The following is a 21,338-nucleotide window of genomic DNA, read 5'->3' on the forward strand; positions in this document are numbered from 1 at the left end:
AATCACAGACAGAACAGCATTTTAAAAACCATGATGAAGAGAACATCCCTGAGCTGTGGGGCAATCTAAGCAGCCCAAACTTCCATATTTGACAAGACCTATACCCACATAGGGCCAAGAGGCTCAAGGAACCCCAAGCACAAGAAAACAAACAAACAAACAAAAAATCCTATCCAAGCATATCTTAATCAAATTGCTTGAGACCAGTGATGAAAAAAGATCTTAAAAGCAGATACACAACACACAGAAAAAAGGGAAGAAAAATGGCAGATGATTATTGTTAGCAACACTGTGTGACCCAGAAATCAGTGGAACAACATCTTTCAAGAACTGCACAAAAAAAGCCTATTAAACTAGAATTCTATTCCCTTTGAAAATCTTTCAAAAGTTTTTTTTTTTCAGATATAAAAAAGCTAAAAGACTTGATCACTAGCAGACTTGAACTACAAGAATTCTTAACTGAAGTATTTCAGACAGAAGTAGAATTATATCAAATAGAAATGTGGATCTACATCAAGGACTACAGAGAACAAAAAAAAAAAATGGTAAAAATGGCACCTACAGGAAGGGAGACTATTAGAGAAGAGGAAGGAGCAGGGGGAGGAGGGAGGGCAGGAAAGTGACTGAAGTATGTCTACGCATGTATGAATATGCCACAATGAAACCCATTATTCTGTATAATTAATATGCACTAATAAAAGAACTGCCAGCCATGTGGTGAATACAAACAAGTAAATCTCTTCAAAAAATAATGAGGCAAAAATAGTAATCTATTGTGAGGTTTATAGATATTGAAATACAGTGTGTGGTAAGAATAGCACAAAAGCCAAAAGGGAATAATGGGTTCATACCATTATAAGGATCTCACACCATGTCCAAAGCGGAATCATCTCCACAGCAGGTAAATGGCAATAAATTAAAGACGTGTAATACGAATCCTAAAGCAACCACTACACACACACACACACACACGCTAAAAATCAACAAAGAAGGTAAAACAGAGTCAGATCATAATCTCATTAAATATAACTGGTGAATATATTCCAATTAAAAGGCAGAGATGGACAGATCAGGAAAGAAGCAGAATTCCAGTGCAGATTGCCTACCAAAGCCCACTTTTAACATCAAGACACAGATAAAAACTGAAAGAATGGAAAAGGACTTGTGGGTTCCAATGGCTGATGGATTCAATTTCTTAATTTCTCACAACTGATTACTTTTGATGGGGAAGGAAAGCCCAAAAGCTTTAAAAACACCAAATTAGATTTAAATTGTTTTGGAAAAGAAGAGTTGTGTTTGAGAGATACCTACATACCTACATAACAAATACTATACACAGAATATATTTGGAAAAGAAGTCTAAACATTTAATGTTACATTCACTAAAATGAGCTGGTACTCAGCTGGCTGGGATATTTTTAGTAATTGCTGACATTCTGAGACAAATGAATTTTCCACATGTTCATAAGGAAAAATCAATTTCATATTTCATAATCATCTCTGCTACTTTATGGAAGCTTTGGCTTTGTAACACTTAGGGTTGCCCTTGGGATGCTGAAAATATAATAGGCTATTTAAAAACAGTTATAAATGTCACTCTGTTTGAAGAACTTCATGAATAGCAATTTGGCCTTCGGACCAACAGACCTTCAGAGAATGGCTTAATTGGAATGATTATCCAGGATTAAATCCGGAAGTCTCCCTCAAGCCTCTTCTTACAGGACTCCCCACCACGTGCACTGTGGGGTAGGACTCCGTATTGGTCATCTGGTGACAAGGCTTAGAACAAGTGACCTTCCTGTGCTGGCTGCTTTGTGAACTATGAGCTAAAGATTTCAGATCTCTTCCGTTGAGGACCAGACTTAGCCGTGGAGAAAGTGTTTGTCACTGCCATTACCAACAGCCTTGATTGGCTCCATTTCTTGGTCAAGGGCTTAAGGTTAAGAACATAGGTTCCCATTTGCAGCAAAGGGTTGAAAATGGAGCTGTGAGTTGTGGTTTCTCTCTGACTGACAGGACACGTGAAGACTCACCATATACCCAAGTTGGGCCTACAAGAAGCTCAGCAATCCCTGGGCCAGGTGGGAAGTACAAACACACTGTGGGGGCCTTCTTCATACAGCTTGGTGATTCTCATGGATGTGATGGGGGATAAAGGAAGCCTGGCACCAGAGAATGTACCATGAATGATGCCATTTATGTAAAGTCCAAATATGGGCAAGAAGGGGCTTGAGGAGCTACCCACTATGCTTTATGTCTTTTTAAAAAATTTTTTAGTTGTAAATGGACATAGTACTTTTATTTATTTATTTTTATGTGGTACTGAGATCAAACCCAATGCCTAGATAAGCGCTCTACCACTGAGCCACAACCCCAGCCCTAGGCTTTATTTCTTGATTTGGCTGGTGGCTTCACCAAAACAACTGTGTATCACAGCTTAACTGATTTTATTGCTGGAACTTTCCTCTCCCAATGAATTGTCTTGTTGTTGGGGTGGTTTGCTTTTATTAGCAGCCAATGAAATCTGTTTAAGTCACCAGGCATCCATTTTTTGCTGAGGACATGAAGCCCAGCGCAACACCTCATAAACCTACCTTTGGAGGGTATTTTGGTTTTCGTTGTATACATTTCCTTTTCCACCTCTATGCTTTTTGAAATGTTCTACTTCAAGGTGAATTTTAATACCACCAGTATTTTGAGTTACTGAAAATACTTTTCAGGATGAGGACTAATGTGCTTTGCAGTTTTTTAAGAACTATATTATAGCAGTAAGATTTAAAATAGTCTGTATCGGGAGACATAAAGGTAAGGAGATGGGTGACTGGTACATCTCCCCTCAAAAAAGGCTCCCAGGCTCCCAGGATCTGCCCCTTACCACATAAAAAGGAAGTAAGTATTCAAGACTTAGGGAAAAATACCCAACTGATTTTACTGTTAAATATTTTCCTAAGAATTAAATATTCTAAGAGTTCTATTGTGAAGCAGGGGAAGAGACCAAATGATTTGTTCTAATTTTCTCCAGTTACAATGGCCAACAAACTCATATTTTTACACTGTGGAAAATTTACTTCCATGTGTGATGAAGAACAGACCTGGATGGCACCATCAAGGCACAGAGAGACAGCGGATCTGCCTCGGTGAGCCTACTGCCCGTGCCTACCTGGGCGATGAGGACACCCATCTGCTATCACCCTTTCTGACATTTGTACAAAATACCCCGTTCGCTTGCAAATAAAATCCAGCTTCAGGAACAGGACTGTGCTCTTCAAGGGGAGCTAGTGCCAGCCACAAAGAGCCACTAATGGGGAATCTCAATGAAAAGCCAGCCTCCTTTGATCCCTTTAAAAGGGTTACAAAGGGCAATGGTAGAGGTTTAGCACAACTGTCCACAGGTAGGAGCTTTTGTGTATAAAAAGAAAACTTTCAAGTTTAAAAAAGGGGAAAGTATGACAGACAGTGGGGGCGTGGTCTCCCTAGTCCACCCAATGTATACAGCTATGAGGCCCCCGCCCCCTTCAAGGAACCCCTCCACACACCAGCAGGCCTCCAAGGCACCCCCATACCTCCCAGGTGCTGAGGGTCCCTGGAATGTTGTTCCGCCTCCTACATCCGAGGGATGAACTGAAAAAGCAGCAACCAGAAGTGCCAACAGGCACTGACCACAAAAGCCTCCTCTCTGGAGCCAAGACTAGAAAGGGGCAGACAACACAGGACCTGACTTGCAGTCAGACACCTCACTGTGTTCTGAACCACACGAGCAAACTCAGAGTGGGGTGCCTGGACTTCAGCCCTGTTAGGCTATGAGGAGAGGCCCCAATTTCCCTCCTGAGACAGCATCCAAGAAGCCCTCGCATCCCTACTGGGGTGTCACAGGAAGCCCAGTGGAGAGCAAGGAACCCCCGCCCCCACTGCCAGCTTTGACAAGGCCCTTACCTGGTGTTAGTAATAGCCACCTCTCCCCGGCCTCTCAGGACAGTTCCCAGGAGGCCTCGTGGGCAGAGGGGCTCCTACTGCAGCCTAGGGAAAGGAGACATTTTCAACAAATGGGGGCTGAACAACTGGACATCAGCGACAAACGAACCAACCTGGACCTGAACTTCATGCTTCAAATAGACCCTGGAATTAAAAAGAATAAATCTATCTAATTTAGAGAAAACTTCTGCTCTATCAAAGACCTTGTTTCGAGGATGAAGAGATAAGCTGACACATATCCTTCTGTGGACTAACACTACATCAAAAATACATAAAGAAACCTCAAAACTCAACCAACACACAATCTCATTACAAAATGGACAAAAGAAATGGGTGCACATTTCAAAGAGAAACTCTTGGTGTTTTTTAACTTGGGAAGTTCAACTCATCTTTGCTAATAGGTGTTCAGCATTCTCAAGGTGTTCACAGTTTTTCAGTTATCTGTGGTCAACCACTGTCTATAAGTACTAAATGGAAAGTTCCAGAAATAAGCAATTCACAAGTCTTAAACTGCAGGCTGCTATCAGCAGCATGATAAAATTATACGCATGTCAGGCCCAGAATGTGAATCATCCCTGCCTCCTGCAGGTCACTTAGTAATCATTTCTATTATCAAGACTGTCATTGTGTCATAGTGCTTGCGTTCAAGTAACCTTTATTTTACTTAATAATGATCCCAAAGAGCAAGAGAAGTGATGTTGGCAATTCAGACATGTCAGAGGCCACAAAGTGGCAGTTTTTAACTTAAGGCAAGAAAATAAATTCTATGCTGAGGTTGCTAAAATCTATGGTAAGCTATTGTGGACTGCTTACTGCAAGTGATTTATCACAAACTTTCTGTGTGCATTGGAAATAACAGAACATATAGGGTTTGCAACTATCTGTGGTTTCAGGCATTCACTGGGGGTCTTGGAAGATATCTCCCCAGTAAGGGGGACTATTAATATACATACATATTTTCACTCCCCATCACCCATTTATCCATAAAGACTGCCCGCCTCAGGCTTCTGGGCATAAAATGCAACTCTCAAAATACACTTAAGCCAAAACCAAGTCAACCTCAGCAGACTCTAACTCAAGCATAAAAACTCTAGTTTCTGTTGGCATTTGACCACTATCTAGTAAAAGTTCAGAAAATGCTCATCATTAGGAATTAGGAAAACATTAAGGAAGAAGGGACACCCTTGGTTTTAAAGATAAATATATATTTTTCTAAAAACCACTCTATATTCAAAACGTGAGAATTGTGACTGTTATGGTTTAAACATGAAGTGTCCCCCCTAAAATGAATGTGTAAGAGCATCATTTTCAGGTGAAATGATTAGATTATGAAACTTATAAAGTAATCAGTGGACCGATCCACCAATATACATGAACTAGGCAGTAACTGGGTAACTGTAGGCAGGTAGAGTATGGCTAGAGGAAGCAGGTCACTGGCGGGTGTGCCTTTGGGTTTATATTTTGCTCCTGATGAGCAGAGCTCTCTCTCCGCTTCCTGGTTTCCATGTCCTGAGCTGATTTCCTCCACCATGCCGTCCCAACATGATGCTCTTCTCCAGAACTATGGAGTTGGCTAACCATGGACCTCTGAAATTGTGAGCCAAAAGGATATTCCTCTTTTTAGTTATTATTGTCAGGTCTTTTGGTCACAGCAATGAAAAGATGACTATAACAGTGACTTTGCTGAAAATCACTGGAATGAAAAGGTGAGAAGACAACGGAAGACCATGAAAGAACAGTCAAGATCTCAAGATTCAGACCTTAAACCTGGAATTATGGCAACGACTGACATTGTCATTTGACCCCAGGAGCCCACACAGCAGCCAGGCATCCATGAGGGAGGCTGCATTTACCTGGCCTGGTCAGTTCACTGAAGAGATGAAGGAGAAAGCAGGGGTCATAAAGGCCATTGAGATCCACCTTCACACTCTTGTCTTTAAACACTGATTCCTGTGAGTCCTGAAATAGCCAAAACCAATAAAAATGCATGACTCAACCTCATAAATGTATCAGCATGTCAATGTTAACCCACTGTTATCAAAGCTCAAATTATTTTGAATATTTAAGAGCTTAAAGCATAAGAGATTCTATAAAAAGCAATGCTTACATATGAAACATATTATGATCTTTAGAATTTGCTTCAAATAAGTTTGTGGGGGAGGGGAATAAATGATACAAGGTAGCCAGTCTGGGTGAGGCGTACCTGGGGCCCAGTCCGTTCTGTACACAGTTGGGCTTTTACTTAATAAAAAGTTAATAAGAAAGACAAAGCTGAGGGTGTAGAGGGAGCCCTGGGAGAGGAAGGGGCAGAAGGCAAAAGCCGAACCTCAGGAGGCAGCAGCCTTCGGTTCAAGGGGAAGTGCAGGATGGTCTGCATCATCCGGTCCCGATCCAGCAGGCGAAGAATATCCCCAACGCTGGGTTGCTGCCACAGCGACTTTCCCAGGCTCCGGCATGTCTTGTGATGTTCCACGGCTGCTGGGCCCCACAGCAGCACCCTAGAGCCAGAAAGGGGAGTGCAGACTGGTCACAGGGACTCAGTAGAAACAGCACTTCATGACACCATCCTAAGCACTTCATGTACATTAATTCACACAATCTGCACGATGCCCCCATGGAAGGCAGTGCTATCACCCCCTTGTGAAAACAGGAAAAAGAGGCAGAATATTAGGAAAGATGCTTGGTTGGTTACCTCCCAGCTGGCAAGTGGCAGAGCCAGGATTCAAACTTGGGGAGCCTGGCTGCAGAGCCCCAGTTACACCAAAGGCAGAATCCTGAACTCCTTCTGCCCACAGGCCACGAGTGAACAGGTCTGCCTGCATAAGACTTTTAGACTGCCCCACCTGGAGTGTCCATCACAGGTATGTCATGCACACCATGCATGCCACAAACCCCCACTGCAACTGCCCAGAGAGGGCCCCCAAGGCCTTCTGCCAAGAAAATGACAGGCCTCTCTCTCCTCACCCCCACCTCCCAATTTTCCTTCTTACCCTATCTACCTTCTGGATGGACCTACTACTGTCAGGATGCTCCTAAAGCCAGCTCTGAGGAGGGCCACTTCCCTGCTCTGAAATGTCAATCAGCTTTCTGCCATCTCCTGGATGGAGACAGTACTTTGGGGAACTAGAAGTGCTTTTATGTTCCTCAGCTCCATGGAGCCCCATGAGCTCACTTCCTTCCTTCACACTCTCCTGAGAGCTGAAGGGAGGCTCTCATAACCTAAGCTAGCTGTCACTGCTGCACAGCCTCACCTGCCCTTCTTGGCTCTCTGAGTTTAAGGGTGATCTGAGACAACACGGACAGTTAGAAGGGTTCTTTCTTCATGGTAATGAGATTTATGTCTGATTTGCCCTCCTCTCTCACTCAGGTACACAGGGACTGTTCCGTTCCAGGAGAGGTACAAATGACAGAGTACCAACCCCAAGGTGAGAAGGGAAGGGGCCAGTGCACAAGGGGAAGAATGGGTCTCTACATAAGACCTGGGTATTCTTGACAGAATGTCTCTCTTTCTTTGGGATGGTGGCAGCTTCTGAGCTAATACAGCTTTCAACTTTAAGCAAAGTGAAGCAGCTCCTGGGAGCCCAGGATATACAGACAGAGGAAGAGTGACAGATGGGGCGGAGGGTACAGAGAGACACTTGCAGGAATGGGCAAACAGAACAGACCTAATGTTCAGGCAGCCCTCTTCACTCTTCTCCCCAAACCCCATCATATGTCACTCTACTTAAAGAGAAGCATGAAGAGAAAGATTTCCATAAAAATTAATCACATGAGACCTCTTAGTCAGGAGTGTGTCTAGGGGCGGGTCCTCCACTAACAGGCACCATCGGTCAGCGGGGGAGGCCCACCAGCAGACCCAAGGCAAGGCCAAGCCTTGCCTGAGTAGCTCGTGCTGGAGTTGTACATGAGCTAGAGGATCTGTCTCCGTCACCCTGAACTGAGAACTGAAAACCAATAAGAAAACTCTCAAGCCTGGGATTTGCTGTGTGGAGAGGCAGCTGCACCATCAAGGCCAATGCCCTCAGTGCCTGCTGGTCCCAGCACACGCAGGCTCCGTCACTCACCTGAAACTAATGAGGCTGAGCTTGTTCTGTTCATACGCCCGGAGGAGAAGTAAAATCTTCTGATCTGGAAGTCAATGAGGCTCCCTTTAGGAAGCTGAGCTCCTTAAACACACCATGGGATACACCCCACCAGTTCTCAACCCTTACCCAAGATGCTGAGGGTGGCCCTGTAGGCCCCAAGAAGCACGGCAAAGTGGCTGCTCTCACAGACAGAGGGGCACATCCTCACCACGGTCGCCATCAGGTCCACCAGCGCTTCTGGAAGAGAAACACCAAAATGCTCAGCCCTGCAGAGACACATACATTCAGCACAGGAGTAGGGGAGGGCACATTCCAGGGAACATCAAAATGCCTGAAACAGCCCCCGAATGATTCTGGGATTTGGACCACTGTCCAGTCCCTTTCCTGTTTTGTAAAATAAACATATCTTCATAGTAGCTGTATCCCTAGATCTTTGACAAGGCTGAGGACCAGTCTCTGTTCATGCCCTCTGCACAATTTTAAGCCACCCAAGATTTTTAAATCCAAGCATTTTCCCCTATGGTTCTTGTTAAGGTTTGGCTATGATGTGTCTCCCAAGAGCTCCTGTTAATGCTGGAATATTCAGGGGCAACCTGATTACATAATGAGAGTTGTGACCAAATCAGTCCATCCTAGTTTGAATGAACTGGCTGGGTGGTAACGCAGGTGGAGAAGGTGGGTCACAGGGGGTATGCCCCAGAAAAGGTGGATTTTTTTTTTTCTGTGGGTCCTTCTCTTTCAACTTCCACACCCTTCCTCCATGATATGCTGCCTCAACTTGGGCTCAAAGCAATGGAGTCAGACCAGCATGGACTCAATCTCCAATGTCATGAGCCAAAATAAACTTATCCTCCTCTAAGTTGTTCTTGTTGGGTATTTTTGTCACAGAGATGAAAGGCTAAATGACACAATTATGCCACCAAAATCTATATTATTTCTATTCCTGCTTCAATAAAGGGCACAACCCTTTTTAATGTATCTATTACCTATCATTTGGGTGACAATTATCTTCTACCCTGCAGTTCATTACTGACTGCCCCTGTGGAGATTTCCAATGATCTGAGGTGTTGATTTTGCTTCTCTAAATATTCAGTGTGGCTTTGAGGGGACAGGGACTGTCAGACATCTTTTTGGACATCCTCCATAGCCAAAACCACACTTGGGACTCATGGGCATAAAGTAGCTGCTTAGTCAATGCTTCTAAAGCCTGGCTTTAGAAGAGCTGCACAACAGTAAACTGCCAAGGAGCAGGTTTCAGCCCTTCTCCCTTGGTAAGTTTCAATCTTTCCATTAAGAAAATTCACACAACTAATCAATTTCTCTCAGGTTAGAGACCCACACCCCTCACCTTCCCTAACTCCCAGACACTAACACTGGCGCATAATACAGTACACGACCCCTTAAGCCTGATGAGGCCTTTAAAACAGGTCTCACTGTTGTCTGAACTTATGGCAGCAGTATTTCTTTACTCTGGATTTGACAGAAACAAGATATTCTACTGCCATTTTCATAATACTTGTTTAGCTTTGAAAACCAGTGGGAGAGAAGTTTTGATGACACAGGAAATAAAAGCTGCAACTGAACTGGGAAGGCTGTGTGAGAGTCACCTTTTACTTGACTGTCTGGGTTTCCTTCTTCCTCAGATGTCAGCAGTGTTGGCAAAAACAGAGAATGCTGGGTGAGCATCATGTGGACCACCGGGAGCTGGATGAGCTTGGTGTGCACAGTGCTCTCCGGGCCATACAGGAGCTGTGTGGCAGCACAGAGGGTCTGTAGGAAGGTGTGGTCCTGATAGCGAAACCTGGGAGGCCAGGGTAAAAGGGAAAGAGTTTCAAGTTAGGGAAGTGTATTCTACAGGAAACTTTTTTTTTTTTCTCAAAATTCTAGTAAGATTTTCAAACACAGCACAAAGTTGAGAATGTCACAGTGGATGTGCACATACCCATCACCTGGGTTCTACCTCTACCACGGCATCATCCTTGCTAGCCTTGTTTCTCACTGTCCACCACCACACAGAGACGCTTCGGAAAACAAGGTGGGACACAGTGCGTTTACAGCCTGCACCACTGATGACAGGGACACGCTCTGAGAACTGTTACTATTAGACAGTTTTTGTCATTGCACAAGCATCACGAGTGTGCTTACTCAGACAGCTACTACATCACTAGGAGAAACAATCTCATATGGAACGCCATCGTATATAGGCCCATTAGTGACCAAAATGTCTTATGTGGCATAGGACCCAATTTTCTTTATGACATAAACACCAAACAAACTTCCTGTTTAGTTGAAACACCAGGAGGCAGTGGAAGAGCTGGGCCTGAGGAGAGAAACCGAGTGCTGCCCAGCCCACCCTGCCAGCCAGGCCTCTCGCTTGCTTCCTTCCTGTTGGCTACTCAGGCTGGAAACTATGACTTAAATCCTTCAAAACCACTACAAAGACAGAATATCCATAATCTAGAAAAAAGCTTTTTTAGTTCTAAATGAATAATGTTAAGAATCAACTAATTGCCAGGCATGGTATAGCAGGCCTGTAACCCCAGCAGCTTGGGAGGCTGAAGCAGGAAGATTACAAGTTCAAGGCCAGCCTCAGCAATAAGTAAGCCAGGCCCTAAGGAACTCTGCCTCAAAATAAATAGATAGATAGATAGACAGACAGATAGGACCGTGGATGTGGCTCAGTGGTTAAGTACCCTGGGTTTAATCTCTAGTACCAACCCCTGCCCCAAACGAAAAAAAAAAAAAAAAAAAAGAATCAACTAAGTTAAGGTAGGCACTCCATACTCACAAATTAACCAAAGTTGGAGAGAAAGCCATCACAACATAATGATCATCTATAGTTGTCATTAACCTGGACCCTCTTTCACTTCTTTCTCTCCTCTTGTGAGAGAGAGTTTTCTCTGACTAAAGTTAATGAATGATCAGGAAAATGAAAATTACAGGTATGGTACAGCATCATTTCACAACTATGTGACTGCCAAAAACTAAGGAGTCTGACCATGTCAAGTGTCAACAGGACATGAAAAATGGATTTACACCCACACTGCAGAGAGAGCAAATTCACTCAACTGTGGAAAGCAGTATGCACATCGAGGGACTCTGCAGGTGTGCCTACACTAACAGCCAGCGTGTCCTCCCAGCCACAGCAACATAAGATACATGTGCTAGTCTAGTCAGGATTCTAAGGGAGAGACTTGGGGAAACAGCCTAATGTCCGTTGGTAGAGGACGGGCTACATTAGTGCAGCATCTAAAGACAGTATACTACATAGCAATAAAAATGAATGACTTGGATCTGCATGCATCAAGTTCAATAAATCAAAAACAACTGGGTGAAAGAAAAGACGGAAAAAGACATCTGTGTAAGATACTAAACACATAAAACATTACTGATAAAACATACACTGACATGTAGAATGTGAAAATGCAAAATATACACGAACAAGACAAAGCACAGCCGAGAACAGTGGGGGAAGGGAGAGAAAATGAATTAGGACAAATTTAGTATAGGCATAAAAAACTGTCATCATGGATCAAATCTGGATGCTATTACTCTTTGCACGTTTTGGTATTTTAAAAATATCTCATTTTTCAAAATGTTGCTTCTTTCCTCATCATTAAAGTCACCCTGCGTGTCAACAGGCAAATCATTTCATTTCTCCAACCATCTTTATCTTTTAGCTCTAAAAATGAGGCAACACCTGCTCTTCCACTTGTATTATAACAAGCTATATAAGAGTTTTTTCATGATTAATGACATTCACACCTTTATAAATGATACCAAGTAAAAAAAAAAAATCAACTTACTTGAGTCCCTTTTTCACAAATTTCTGCCAAGTACCAGGATCAACTTCATTAAGTGCACGCTATGAATAAAGCAAGCAAGAAATATCATGAAACATCAACGTGTTTTAAAAATATTGAGAGAGGTTCTAGCTGTACAAGTTTTAGGAAGGCAGCTACCTCTCTGAGTCTGATTCCCCTTCTATAAAATATCTGACCAAAGAGTTGAAAAAGAGGAGCCCCGACTCCTCCCCTGCTATAAGTGTTTGATCCTTCCCAGCGGCTCCTGTTCTAGTCCCTTAAGGTCACTCTTGATGAGCACAAGATAGTTTAAGTTTGGGAGGGCAGAGAGGAGAACCTAAAATGTAGACTATGGATTGAAGTTAGGGCTTTCCAGTCAATATGAAACAGCTATCCAAATAACCTCAAAAGCACACAGGCTTCTGGTGATGTTTTTTAACTTAAAACAAAAACAACTCGTTATTTTCTGCTAGGAGTTCTGACATTTTATTAGCATGCTCCTCCTCACTGAATGGGGAAAGAAAAATTCCTGAGGCATCCTGCTAAGTTTATCTTAGTCTACCATTTCAAACAGCACTAAAGGATTTGCAGTTAGTCTTTAATTAAATAGCCAAGGAGAACCACTTGTGAGACTGGGTACATGCTGGACAAAGGGAAGAGGGACATGGAATTGAAGGATAGATGCTGGAACCAGAGAGACCAGTTAAAAGCAGTGCATGCTTAGGCTGCTGCCTCGCTCCACCAACCTGGCCATGCTGTGGAGACTTTAGTGCCAGAACCAATGGAAGGAATCCCAGGGGCAGCTGGCACCTTGGTCAACTCCTACTCAGTACACAATAGACTTCACATTCCCACAATGGATGAGTCCAGAAAGCAGAAAGCATCATTTTACTGAAAGAAGCTACTCTACTCATCCCATTCTAAATATGTTCTCTCTGCTCCAGCAGTTCCTCTTTCAGGTATTCAACTGGACAAAAGCGATCAAATGTGCAAAGACCAAGCAAGATTCATCACATATGCTTTATGATAATACACTGTACTCTTCCTAACAGCAACAACTGGAAAGCCACTCATAGGTGCAGCAATACATGTTGCTGTTCATCTACCTGGGAATGACCACTGTACCAAGACCAAGGTCAAGGCAGTGCTCAGTCACTGGCATGGGAAAGAAATTTCAAAATATGGTATTATGTTAAAAAACCAGACCAAGGGCTGGGGTTGTGGCTCAGCGGTAGATTTTGTGGGAACGAGCTGCCTAGCACAGGCGAGGCCCTGGGTTCAATCCTCAGCACCACATAAAAATAAATAAATTAAAGATATTGTGTCCAACTACAACTAAAAAAATAAATATTAAAAAAAAAAAAAAACAGACCAAACCAACAGCTAAAATACCAGGCTACATACAGCATGCACAATATGATTCTATGAAAACCTAAAATTACACTTAAGTTTTATCTCATGAGCACATACACGCACATTGATATATATATATATATAGCAAGATCTCTGGAAGGATGTACACCTAACCTATAGTAGGATGGCCTCTAGGTAATGGGAGACTATTGATTTTCTTCTTTGTGTGTTTCACAATGCTTTATATTTATAATGAGTGTGTTTTAAATTTAGTTTTATAGTCACAAAACCAGTAATTCCAAATTTTCATGTGACTAGGGAAGGGGAAGTAGGCATCATACAATGGAGAAGTACTCAGCAACAAAACATAACAGACTACTCATTCCTACAACAGACGAGTCCATACTATGCTGTATGATTTCAAGTCTATGACGATCTAAAACAGGCAAAATAATCTAATGCTGACAGAAATCAAGAGTGGTTGTTTCCACCAGATGTGGAGATGCATGCCTTAATCCCAGCTACTCAGGAGGACAAGGCAAGAGGATCACAAGTTCAAGCCCATCCTGAGCAACTAAGTGAGATCCTGTCTCAAAATAAAAATAAATAAAGAAAAAGGGTTAGGGGTATATATCTCAGTGGTAGAGTGCCCCTGTTTCCAACCCCAGTATTGGGGGTAAAAAAAGAGTGATGGCTTCAGAGGGAAGCACGTTTGGGGAAAAAGCTCAGGAATCATCCCCAAAATGAAAATCCTAGACAGGAGTGTGGGGTACACAGGTAATATGAACTATACTCAACAGTTGTGTATTTCATGATACATAAATAATATCTCAACTAAACAAGAGGGAAGGAAGGCCCAATCCAGTGCCTGTCCCATGGCTGGGCAGAGGGGAGGCCCATGAAGTTGGGCAGCACTCCCTTGGCTCCATGGCCAGTAGGCACTTCCTGCCTCCACGGCTCAGCTCTCCTGGTCTCAGGCATGATCCTCCCCTCTCAGTTCTGCCATGTTTGAGTTCCTTAAATTCACAAATCTGTGGCATAAATATTCATAGTTTCGTAAAGTAACTAAATAAGTACACAGCTTAATCTATGACCTAAAAATATATTTACCACATACTTGTTCATTATTACCGCTTTTCCTATAATTACTTTAAGTCTTAGATTCAGAGTTTAATCATGAGTCTAGGACTATTAATGCAATTTGATACCAAGCATCGAGAACAACTCATATACTTATGCTAAACTTTGGGATGTTAATTATTTCTTTGCAAAATATAGTATTTTTCAGAAAGGACACTTTGATAGAAGGGAACAATGACCAAATATTTCCTATTGTAATGAAAACTATCAACCCACAGACTCAACAGTTCATTGAACCCTAAGCACAAGAAACCTGAAGAAAACTGCATTAAGATGCATCATAATAAAATTGCTTTAAACCACATTTCAATAAAAATAAAAATAAAAATAAAGTCCTAGAGGGCTGCAAGTGTAGCTCTGTGGTAGAGCACCTGACTAGCATGCATGAGGTCCTAAGTTCAACCCCCAACCCGGGCGGGTGGGGAATCAGCCAGAGGAAAAATGATACAACAGGATGAAAAATAAAATTACAAACTAATATCCCTCATGTTCTCAGAAGCAAAAATACTTTATGGAATATATAAAACATTAAAATCAAATCACATGTATATAAAAAAGATAATGCATCATGATCAAGTATGTTCATCTCAGGAATGCCAGGTTGGTTAAACATTCGATACACAATTAATATAATTTACCTTATTAACAGAAAAACTAAAACAAAGAACTTACCAAAAATCTCAGTAGATACAAAAAAGCACTTGACAACATACAGCAGTTGCTCCTGATGTAAGACAGTTCATCAGTTCCAGGGCTGCCCATCTGCCACTCTACCTGGACATGGCCCCTCTTATGTCCTACCATACTACTTGGCTGGAAATGTATCTGCAAAGCTTGGTTTATCTAGCTTACTGTCCCTTAAAGGTGTCATCAGGATTGTAAAAAATGACACCTACCAACAACTCGGTTAATCTGAGCAGCATCTGCCTCTCTTGCTCCTGGGTACTGGCATCACCTAGTTGGCTACCACTGAAGGACGCGAGCAGCCACTGCATGCAGGACTCTAGCAGGGTCTTCCTCCAGGCACTCAGCTCTCCTGAGGACCCCTCCAGGGCTGTGGAGACCGCGTCTGCCATGAGCCAACTGTAGCAGGAGACCAGAGTTGCAGAGTTAGAGGATTTAATCCAACCTTGAAAAAACCTACAAGGGAACAATGCCCTGAATCCTGTTCCCCATCCTAGGAACCACAGGCTCCCCACAACTCTTAAACATCAAAGATGCACCATAATGTTCACAACCAACAGTATCAGCAGAGAAAAGGATATGTTTATGTCTAGACTTTATCTAGATCAGAGTCCCTCCAAGTAGGCACTGAGACATTTAAGGCCGGATAATTCCTTCTTGTAGAGGGCTATCCTGTGCATTACAACATATTTAGCAGTATCCCAGCCCCCTCTGCCCTCTGGATACCACACCCCTCACCCCAGCTGTGACAATAAACAAAGTCAGACATTGCCAACCAACCCATGGTGGGAAATCACCACCAGTTCAGAAGCTCCCGGAGATGTGCCTGCTCCAGCATGGGCAGTCAGAAGGAGAGTTCTTGTCAGAACAGCTCCTCACCAACCAGCACAACAGGACAGCAGCTGTTTTTCACTAACTTACTTCATAAATACTAAAGAGAAAAGTGAAGCTGAGAGGAGACCAGCCATCTAACGACCCATGCCCTCCTACCTCTTGTGACTGTTTGGAGTCTGAAGCAAGCTGGGCAAATGGCCCATGAGCATTCGGAGACTTTTGGCTCTTGCAAATGGGACCAGCTGGGCCAGAGTTTCCTGAAGCAGCCCAGACTCTGGGGGCCCATTAGTGCTGAGAAACCTGTCCAGCAGCTGTTTCCACAGGGTCTTCCTCAAGACAGAAATGACAGCAGAGGACACTAGGACAAAGACACCATGCAGAGGTCATCACACAATGCTCAATTGAGCCAGCCTGGACAGCAGCCAGCTGCTGTTAGGTATCCTGTGATGTCACTCTGGTAGCCTGAAACAGGCCATAGCAATAGTACTGGCATCAAGGAAATCAGCAAATGCTATACATCTGCCTCCACCCGGGGCCAGCTGTTAAACGTTTCCATCTCATCAGTCAACATTCTTGACAAATGCTAGAGCCCAGTGTGCCACGTATGCCCCAGATCTAAGTTCATAAGACCATGAGTACTGAAGTTCTGAACTAGTACGGGACTCGTTTTCCAAGATGTGGGAGCAGGGAGGGTGCCCAAGGAAAGGTACATCAAGAACTCCTGGAGGAAGGCTCCTGCCTGAGGGTCTGTCTTGGTTTCTAAAGCATCTTCACATTCAATACAAAGTTATACAAAACAGGCAAAGCAGCAAGGGAAAAGGCATTTGAGCATTTAACAGAAAAAAAATTAACTGAATTCGAGGTAATCAGAAAGTACATCAGAACTGAAACCAAGCGGGGTAAAGAAAAAAAGAAAGCCGGAACCACACTGTCCCACATGACACTAACTCACCATCTCCCCTGGAGGTGGGGACAGTGCAATAGACAAGGCACGGCCTAGTCCTGAATGAGTCCTCAATTTGGCAAGACACAGCCCCAGACCCCAACTACTGCCCAACCCTGCCCCTTCACACAGGGTAACAAGGGGGCACCAGGGCTATGCTTTATTCCCTAGGCTAGGAGAGGTGGAAGGGTGTTGGGAATTTCTCAACCTTCCTCAATCCTCAGAGCTGGTCAGATGCTGGAAGAGCAAAGAGAACTAAAGCACTCAGACCAGGATGCTGAGGGATTTTAAAAGGAACATGTACCTCTCCTCCTCAAGCCCCTGACCTGTAACATTCCAGTTGCCCAAAGCCAGCCTTCTCCATACCTCTCGCTGGACGCACGAAGAGGCCCTGAGTCCTGCACTGAAGGTACAGATGGATGAGGGGAAGGAAGCTGTCCAGATCCTCCTGCAGGTGGAACCCCACACTAGCCTGCCCACACCACAGCTCAAACCTCAGCAGGTGGGTGCAGCTCTGCTGAAGGAGCAGGGCAGCGATGCCAAGGGCCGCCTGTGTCCGCCGGACCAGGCAATAGTCAAGCAGGTCGGTTGCCACCACGGAGGCCAGCACAGGGTCTCTCTGTAGAGTGTGCAGGAACACGGAGTCCAGTTCATCCACAGCTAGGGTTGGGAGCAGAGGCCCCAGGCCTCTCACATACTCAGAAGACCAGAGGAACTTGTGGCTCTGTAGCTGGTCCTGAGGGCTGCCAGTCAACAGCTGCACCAAAGTCTTTCCGAGAGCGCTCAGGTGTTTCTCCTTCCCAGGGGACTTCGTGGGTCGCTGGGCCAGCAGGTGGGCCTCAGGTAGGTCCAGCAAGGCCAGGGTGACCTCTCGGAGCTGGGCACCTTCCATGTATGGGTGCAGTTCCTGCAGGGCCTTCAGCTGTGGTAGGGTCTTGGGTAGTGATGTGGGTGGGCCTGCTCTCCTGGCTCGCAGCTCCCTCAACACACTTTGGGTGATGGCCTCTGAGTACCTGGCCAGGAGGCCGAGCCGACCCATGTTACGAAGGATTGGGGCACTCACCACCAGCAGCTGAAGGGCCCCTGTACTGAAGTGGGTCGCCAGGAGCTTCACGAGGATGGGGCTGAGCGTGTGTGGGGGCAGTGCCTGCTGCTCCAGGGCAAGAAACCAGCCCTCCAGTGTCGGGTGTCTGAGGATGGCCATTAGCACCTCATCCAGTGTCTGAAAGACAGAGACAGTGACATACTTCATATGAGGCACAGGGTCAAGGAGGAGTCACAGCTGCCAGGGAGCACTCACTGCCATGAGAGTGAGGAGGAGGCAGCGCTGTAGCCCAACTGCTGACCCACTGGTCGGGAGACAGACTGCTCCTCCCTGCAAGGCATTGACCCAGGTTCACGAGCATGTCTGATGCAACCAGCCAGAGTGGACTTACTGTACGGCAAAGCTGCTCTCCCCGGCCACCCAATGCAGAGGGTGGGCCACACACGAATGCAAAATGTGATTAAGATAAGCCACCTTCTGGTCTCCCAGAAGCCTTGCCCTGCAAAATCTGGTAGAGGGATGTGGTGTCTACCGACAACTGGGATCAAGTGGTCACAGCTCAGACCATGTGTCTTGGGAAGGTGTCCTGACTGAAGTTAATCCTGCCTCCACCTCAGGACACTTGGCCTCATGGGACTCTGAGAATCTAATTCTGGCCCAACCAAGTTTAAAGCACTGCCCAGAGAGCAGCTCTTGGCTAGTTGGAGAATGACTTGGTTCAGCTGTCCTGTGGAACCCTGCTGAACCTGACTTCTGGCCAGGAATTCCTGTAGTCCACAGGGACAGGAATGCATTTTCTTACCTCATTTTTCTTAAGGGAGGAGCCTACCACCTTCCCAACAGAGCTTTGCCAGTTGGAAACAGGGAAGACACATCTCTCAGACGTCAAGATAGAGATCAAAATAAAAAAGTTGTCTCAAGAAGACTATGAATAAGGAACTTGCTTGCCTTTGCAGCCCAGCAGAACAGCTACATGGCACACTGTAGAACACATACCCGACCCACCTCAATAGCCTGCTGCACAAGACTAAAGACAGGAGACACAGGCTGCTTCTCAGAGCACTGTACTTCCTGTGCTCACAAAGGGCTCCCACTGCCCATTCTGGTCAGCACAGGCTTCCCAAGAGGCTCACAGCATGTGATGTGAGGGGGTGCTTGCGGAGGGAGGGGGTGACTGTGCAGAGGACTAACTGGAAACCCCCCCCTGGGTGGGGGTTATGAGGTCAACATCTCTGCTAAGTTTTCTGCATTTCACTACTGTTCTTTAGTAAACACATATTTGTAATCAGAAGCACACACACAGAAAGCCACTATCTATCCCTCTCTGTGACCTTAGGGAAAAGGCTAACAGGCTGCCTATGAAAGAGGTGGTAGTACCTGGTCATCAGCCAACTCCAGTGAGGCCACAGACTCCATGTCCAGAAAAAGGTCAGACTCGGCCTGGGCGGCCTCACACTTCTGTCGGTTCTGGGCATCCAACTGTTCACAGTGGATAACCAAGAGCCTCAGGAGGTCCAGGAAGAGCTGCAGGAGGGGGGGCCCCACACTTCTGCCCAGCTGTGAGGGTGAGAACGACATGAGTCTCAGAGAAGGGAGGGCTCCTGGTGACCCAGCAGTGACTTCCAGGTCCCTGGGTAATCAGGAAAGAAAAGAAGACTCAAGGGAGCAGGCTGAGATGCCAAGGCCTTTTACACACAGTGTTTGTGTTCGTGAACAACCACCCTGAGTCGTCTCTCAAATGAGACACCTGTCTTCGTGACGTGGGTGAAACACAAAGGATTAGTTTGGTTAAGGGGGATGAGACAACCTCAACCTAACCTGGAACACTATATACCACAACAGGGAAAAGCTCGATGGTCAGCTACTGGATTAATCAACTCAGGAAAGGAGGGGGCCTGCCATGCTGCTGACCCAGTCTACTCTAAGAGGGGCAGGGCTACCCCATGCCAAACTGTGGCCGCATCTGCTGCCAAGAGACATGCTGCTGCCTCTGCATGCCTAATCCAGGAACGAGCGGCCAGCATGGGGGAGACACAGCTGGGTGTCCAGATTCCTGAGTCATAGGCCTGCTCTGTGGCCCCAGACCATTAGAAATCCTGTCCTGTGGTGGGGACCAGCTCCAAGGCCACATTCCCTGCAGGTAGAGCGCTGGGAACACGAGGGCTGGAAGACAACACTGACCTGGCCGAAATTCTCCACAGTGGTCCTGAGGCAGAGCAGCACCTGCTTGGCTGAGCGCAGGACTTGGTGCTGGGCAAGGTGTGGGATGGCAGCCTGCAGCCGTGCCTGGATGCACTCTTCCAAAAGTGTCTGGCTCTCATAGGCCGTCTGCAGCAGGGCAGAGAAGCAGGAGGCCTCTGGAGGTGCGTGGGGTACAAGGCTGCTTAATGCCTGTAGGAGCTGATGGAGACAGCAAGAGACAGCATAAAAGACAAATTACCATGACATAACGCAGTGCGTACAGGTGATGAACTCAAGGTGACACACGTAACAAAGGACACCTCATGAAAATCATGCTAAAGACTGAAAACTGTGTGGCATTTTAGTAGACTTAATTCCAACGCTACCAGCCCCACATATTTTCCTAGAGTGTGTTTCTGCTGACAGAGCATATGGCATCTAGAGGAAGGCACAAAGACCCTGCAGAGCAGAGCCCTGTGCCACACAGACAAGGCTTTAACTATAGGATAGATGATCCCCGGAAACAGAAAAGCCCAGACCAGAGGGGTCCTTGGAGCTACTTGTCTCCCATGAGCCCAGGGACCCGTATTTTGTCAGAAGGACAGGAAAACAACAAACAGAATGAAGGGAAATTTCTGGAGCCAACCTGTCTCAAACAGAAGCCATTCATTTCTTCTGACAAAACTGCCTACTGCCCTCTTTATTTACTCCACATAACTTTTGTTAGCATAACTCCAAACACTTAACTTCCTCAGGATAATAAACCCAATGTCACACATGCCCCCCAAACTCAGAGGTTTTCAAAGTGGGGTTCCCAGACCAGCACAGCAGTACCACCAGGACAGGCTGAGAAGCACTGATTCTCAGGCTCCACCTGGGACATGCTGGGTAATGCTGTGCATGCCAGCCAAATCTGAACAAGCCCCAGGGAATTCCAATGCACCCTGAAAGTGGGAGCCTCTGTTGTACATACACAACTGAGCAGGGACGCCAACACCGAGTGTCCAGAAGAGGCAGCACAGAGCATCCAGCAGCTCCACACTAGCAACCAACCACCTGGCCAGAAGCTTGGCCTCTGTGCAGAGCAAGGTGGCAGCAGCTGTTACCAACATGGGCTCTAGAGCCAGAATGCTGGGACCAAATCCTGACTCTAACCTTGGCTGGTTGTGGGCTCATTCTGCCTCAGTTTCTCCATGTATATAAAGGGTGGTAGTAGTCTTGACCTACTTCTCAAGAGTTGTTGTTAGGATTAAAGGGCTTAAAATACATACAGTGTGCTTAGTATGGGGCTGGGAATG

General features: G+C 45.4%; 1 protein-coding gene across 3 annotated transcripts in view; it reads right to left on the reverse strand.

Annotated features, from left to right (window-relative positions):
- Urb1 (URB1 ribosome biogenesis homolog) overlaps window positions 1-21,338 on the reverse strand; it is a 69,202-nt gene that overhangs the window by 11,522 nt on the left and 36,342 nt on the right. For all 3 annotated transcript variants that reach the window (XM_058577236.1, XM_046439091.2, XM_046439092.2), the window contains 11 exons: window positions 20,041-20,259; window positions 19,237-19,416; window positions 17,181-18,036; window positions 16,028-16,229; window positions 15,250-15,436; window positions 11,864-11,922; window positions 9,665-9,858; window positions 8,184-8,294; window positions 8,037-8,100; window positions 6,299-6,470; window positions 5,826-5,931 (listed from right to left, as the gene is read on the reverse strand). In XM_058577236.1, coding sequence (XP_058433219.1) covers window positions 5,826-5,931; window positions 6,299-6,470; window positions 8,037-8,100; window positions 8,184-8,294; window positions 9,665-9,858; window positions 11,864-11,922; window positions 15,250-15,436; window positions 16,028-16,229; window positions 17,181-18,036; window positions 19,237-19,416; window positions 20,041-20,259 — 2,350 coding nt within the window. The remainder of the gene's footprint in view (window positions 1-5,825; window positions 5,932-6,298; window positions 6,471-8,036; window positions 8,101-8,183; window positions 8,295-9,664; window positions 9,859-11,863; window positions 11,923-15,249; window positions 15,437-16,027; window positions 16,230-17,180; window positions 18,037-19,236; window positions 19,417-20,040; window positions 20,260-21,338) is intronic.

This window comes from Marmota monax, unplaced genomic scaffold, assembly GCF_021218885.2.
Source record: "Marmota monax isolate L192 unplaced genomic scaffold, Marmota_monax_Labrador192_F-V1.1 WCK01_AAM20220418_F8-fsc00125, whole genome shotgun sequence".
NCBI lineage: Eukaryota > Metazoa > Chordata > Mammalia > Rodentia > Sciuridae > Marmota > Marmota monax.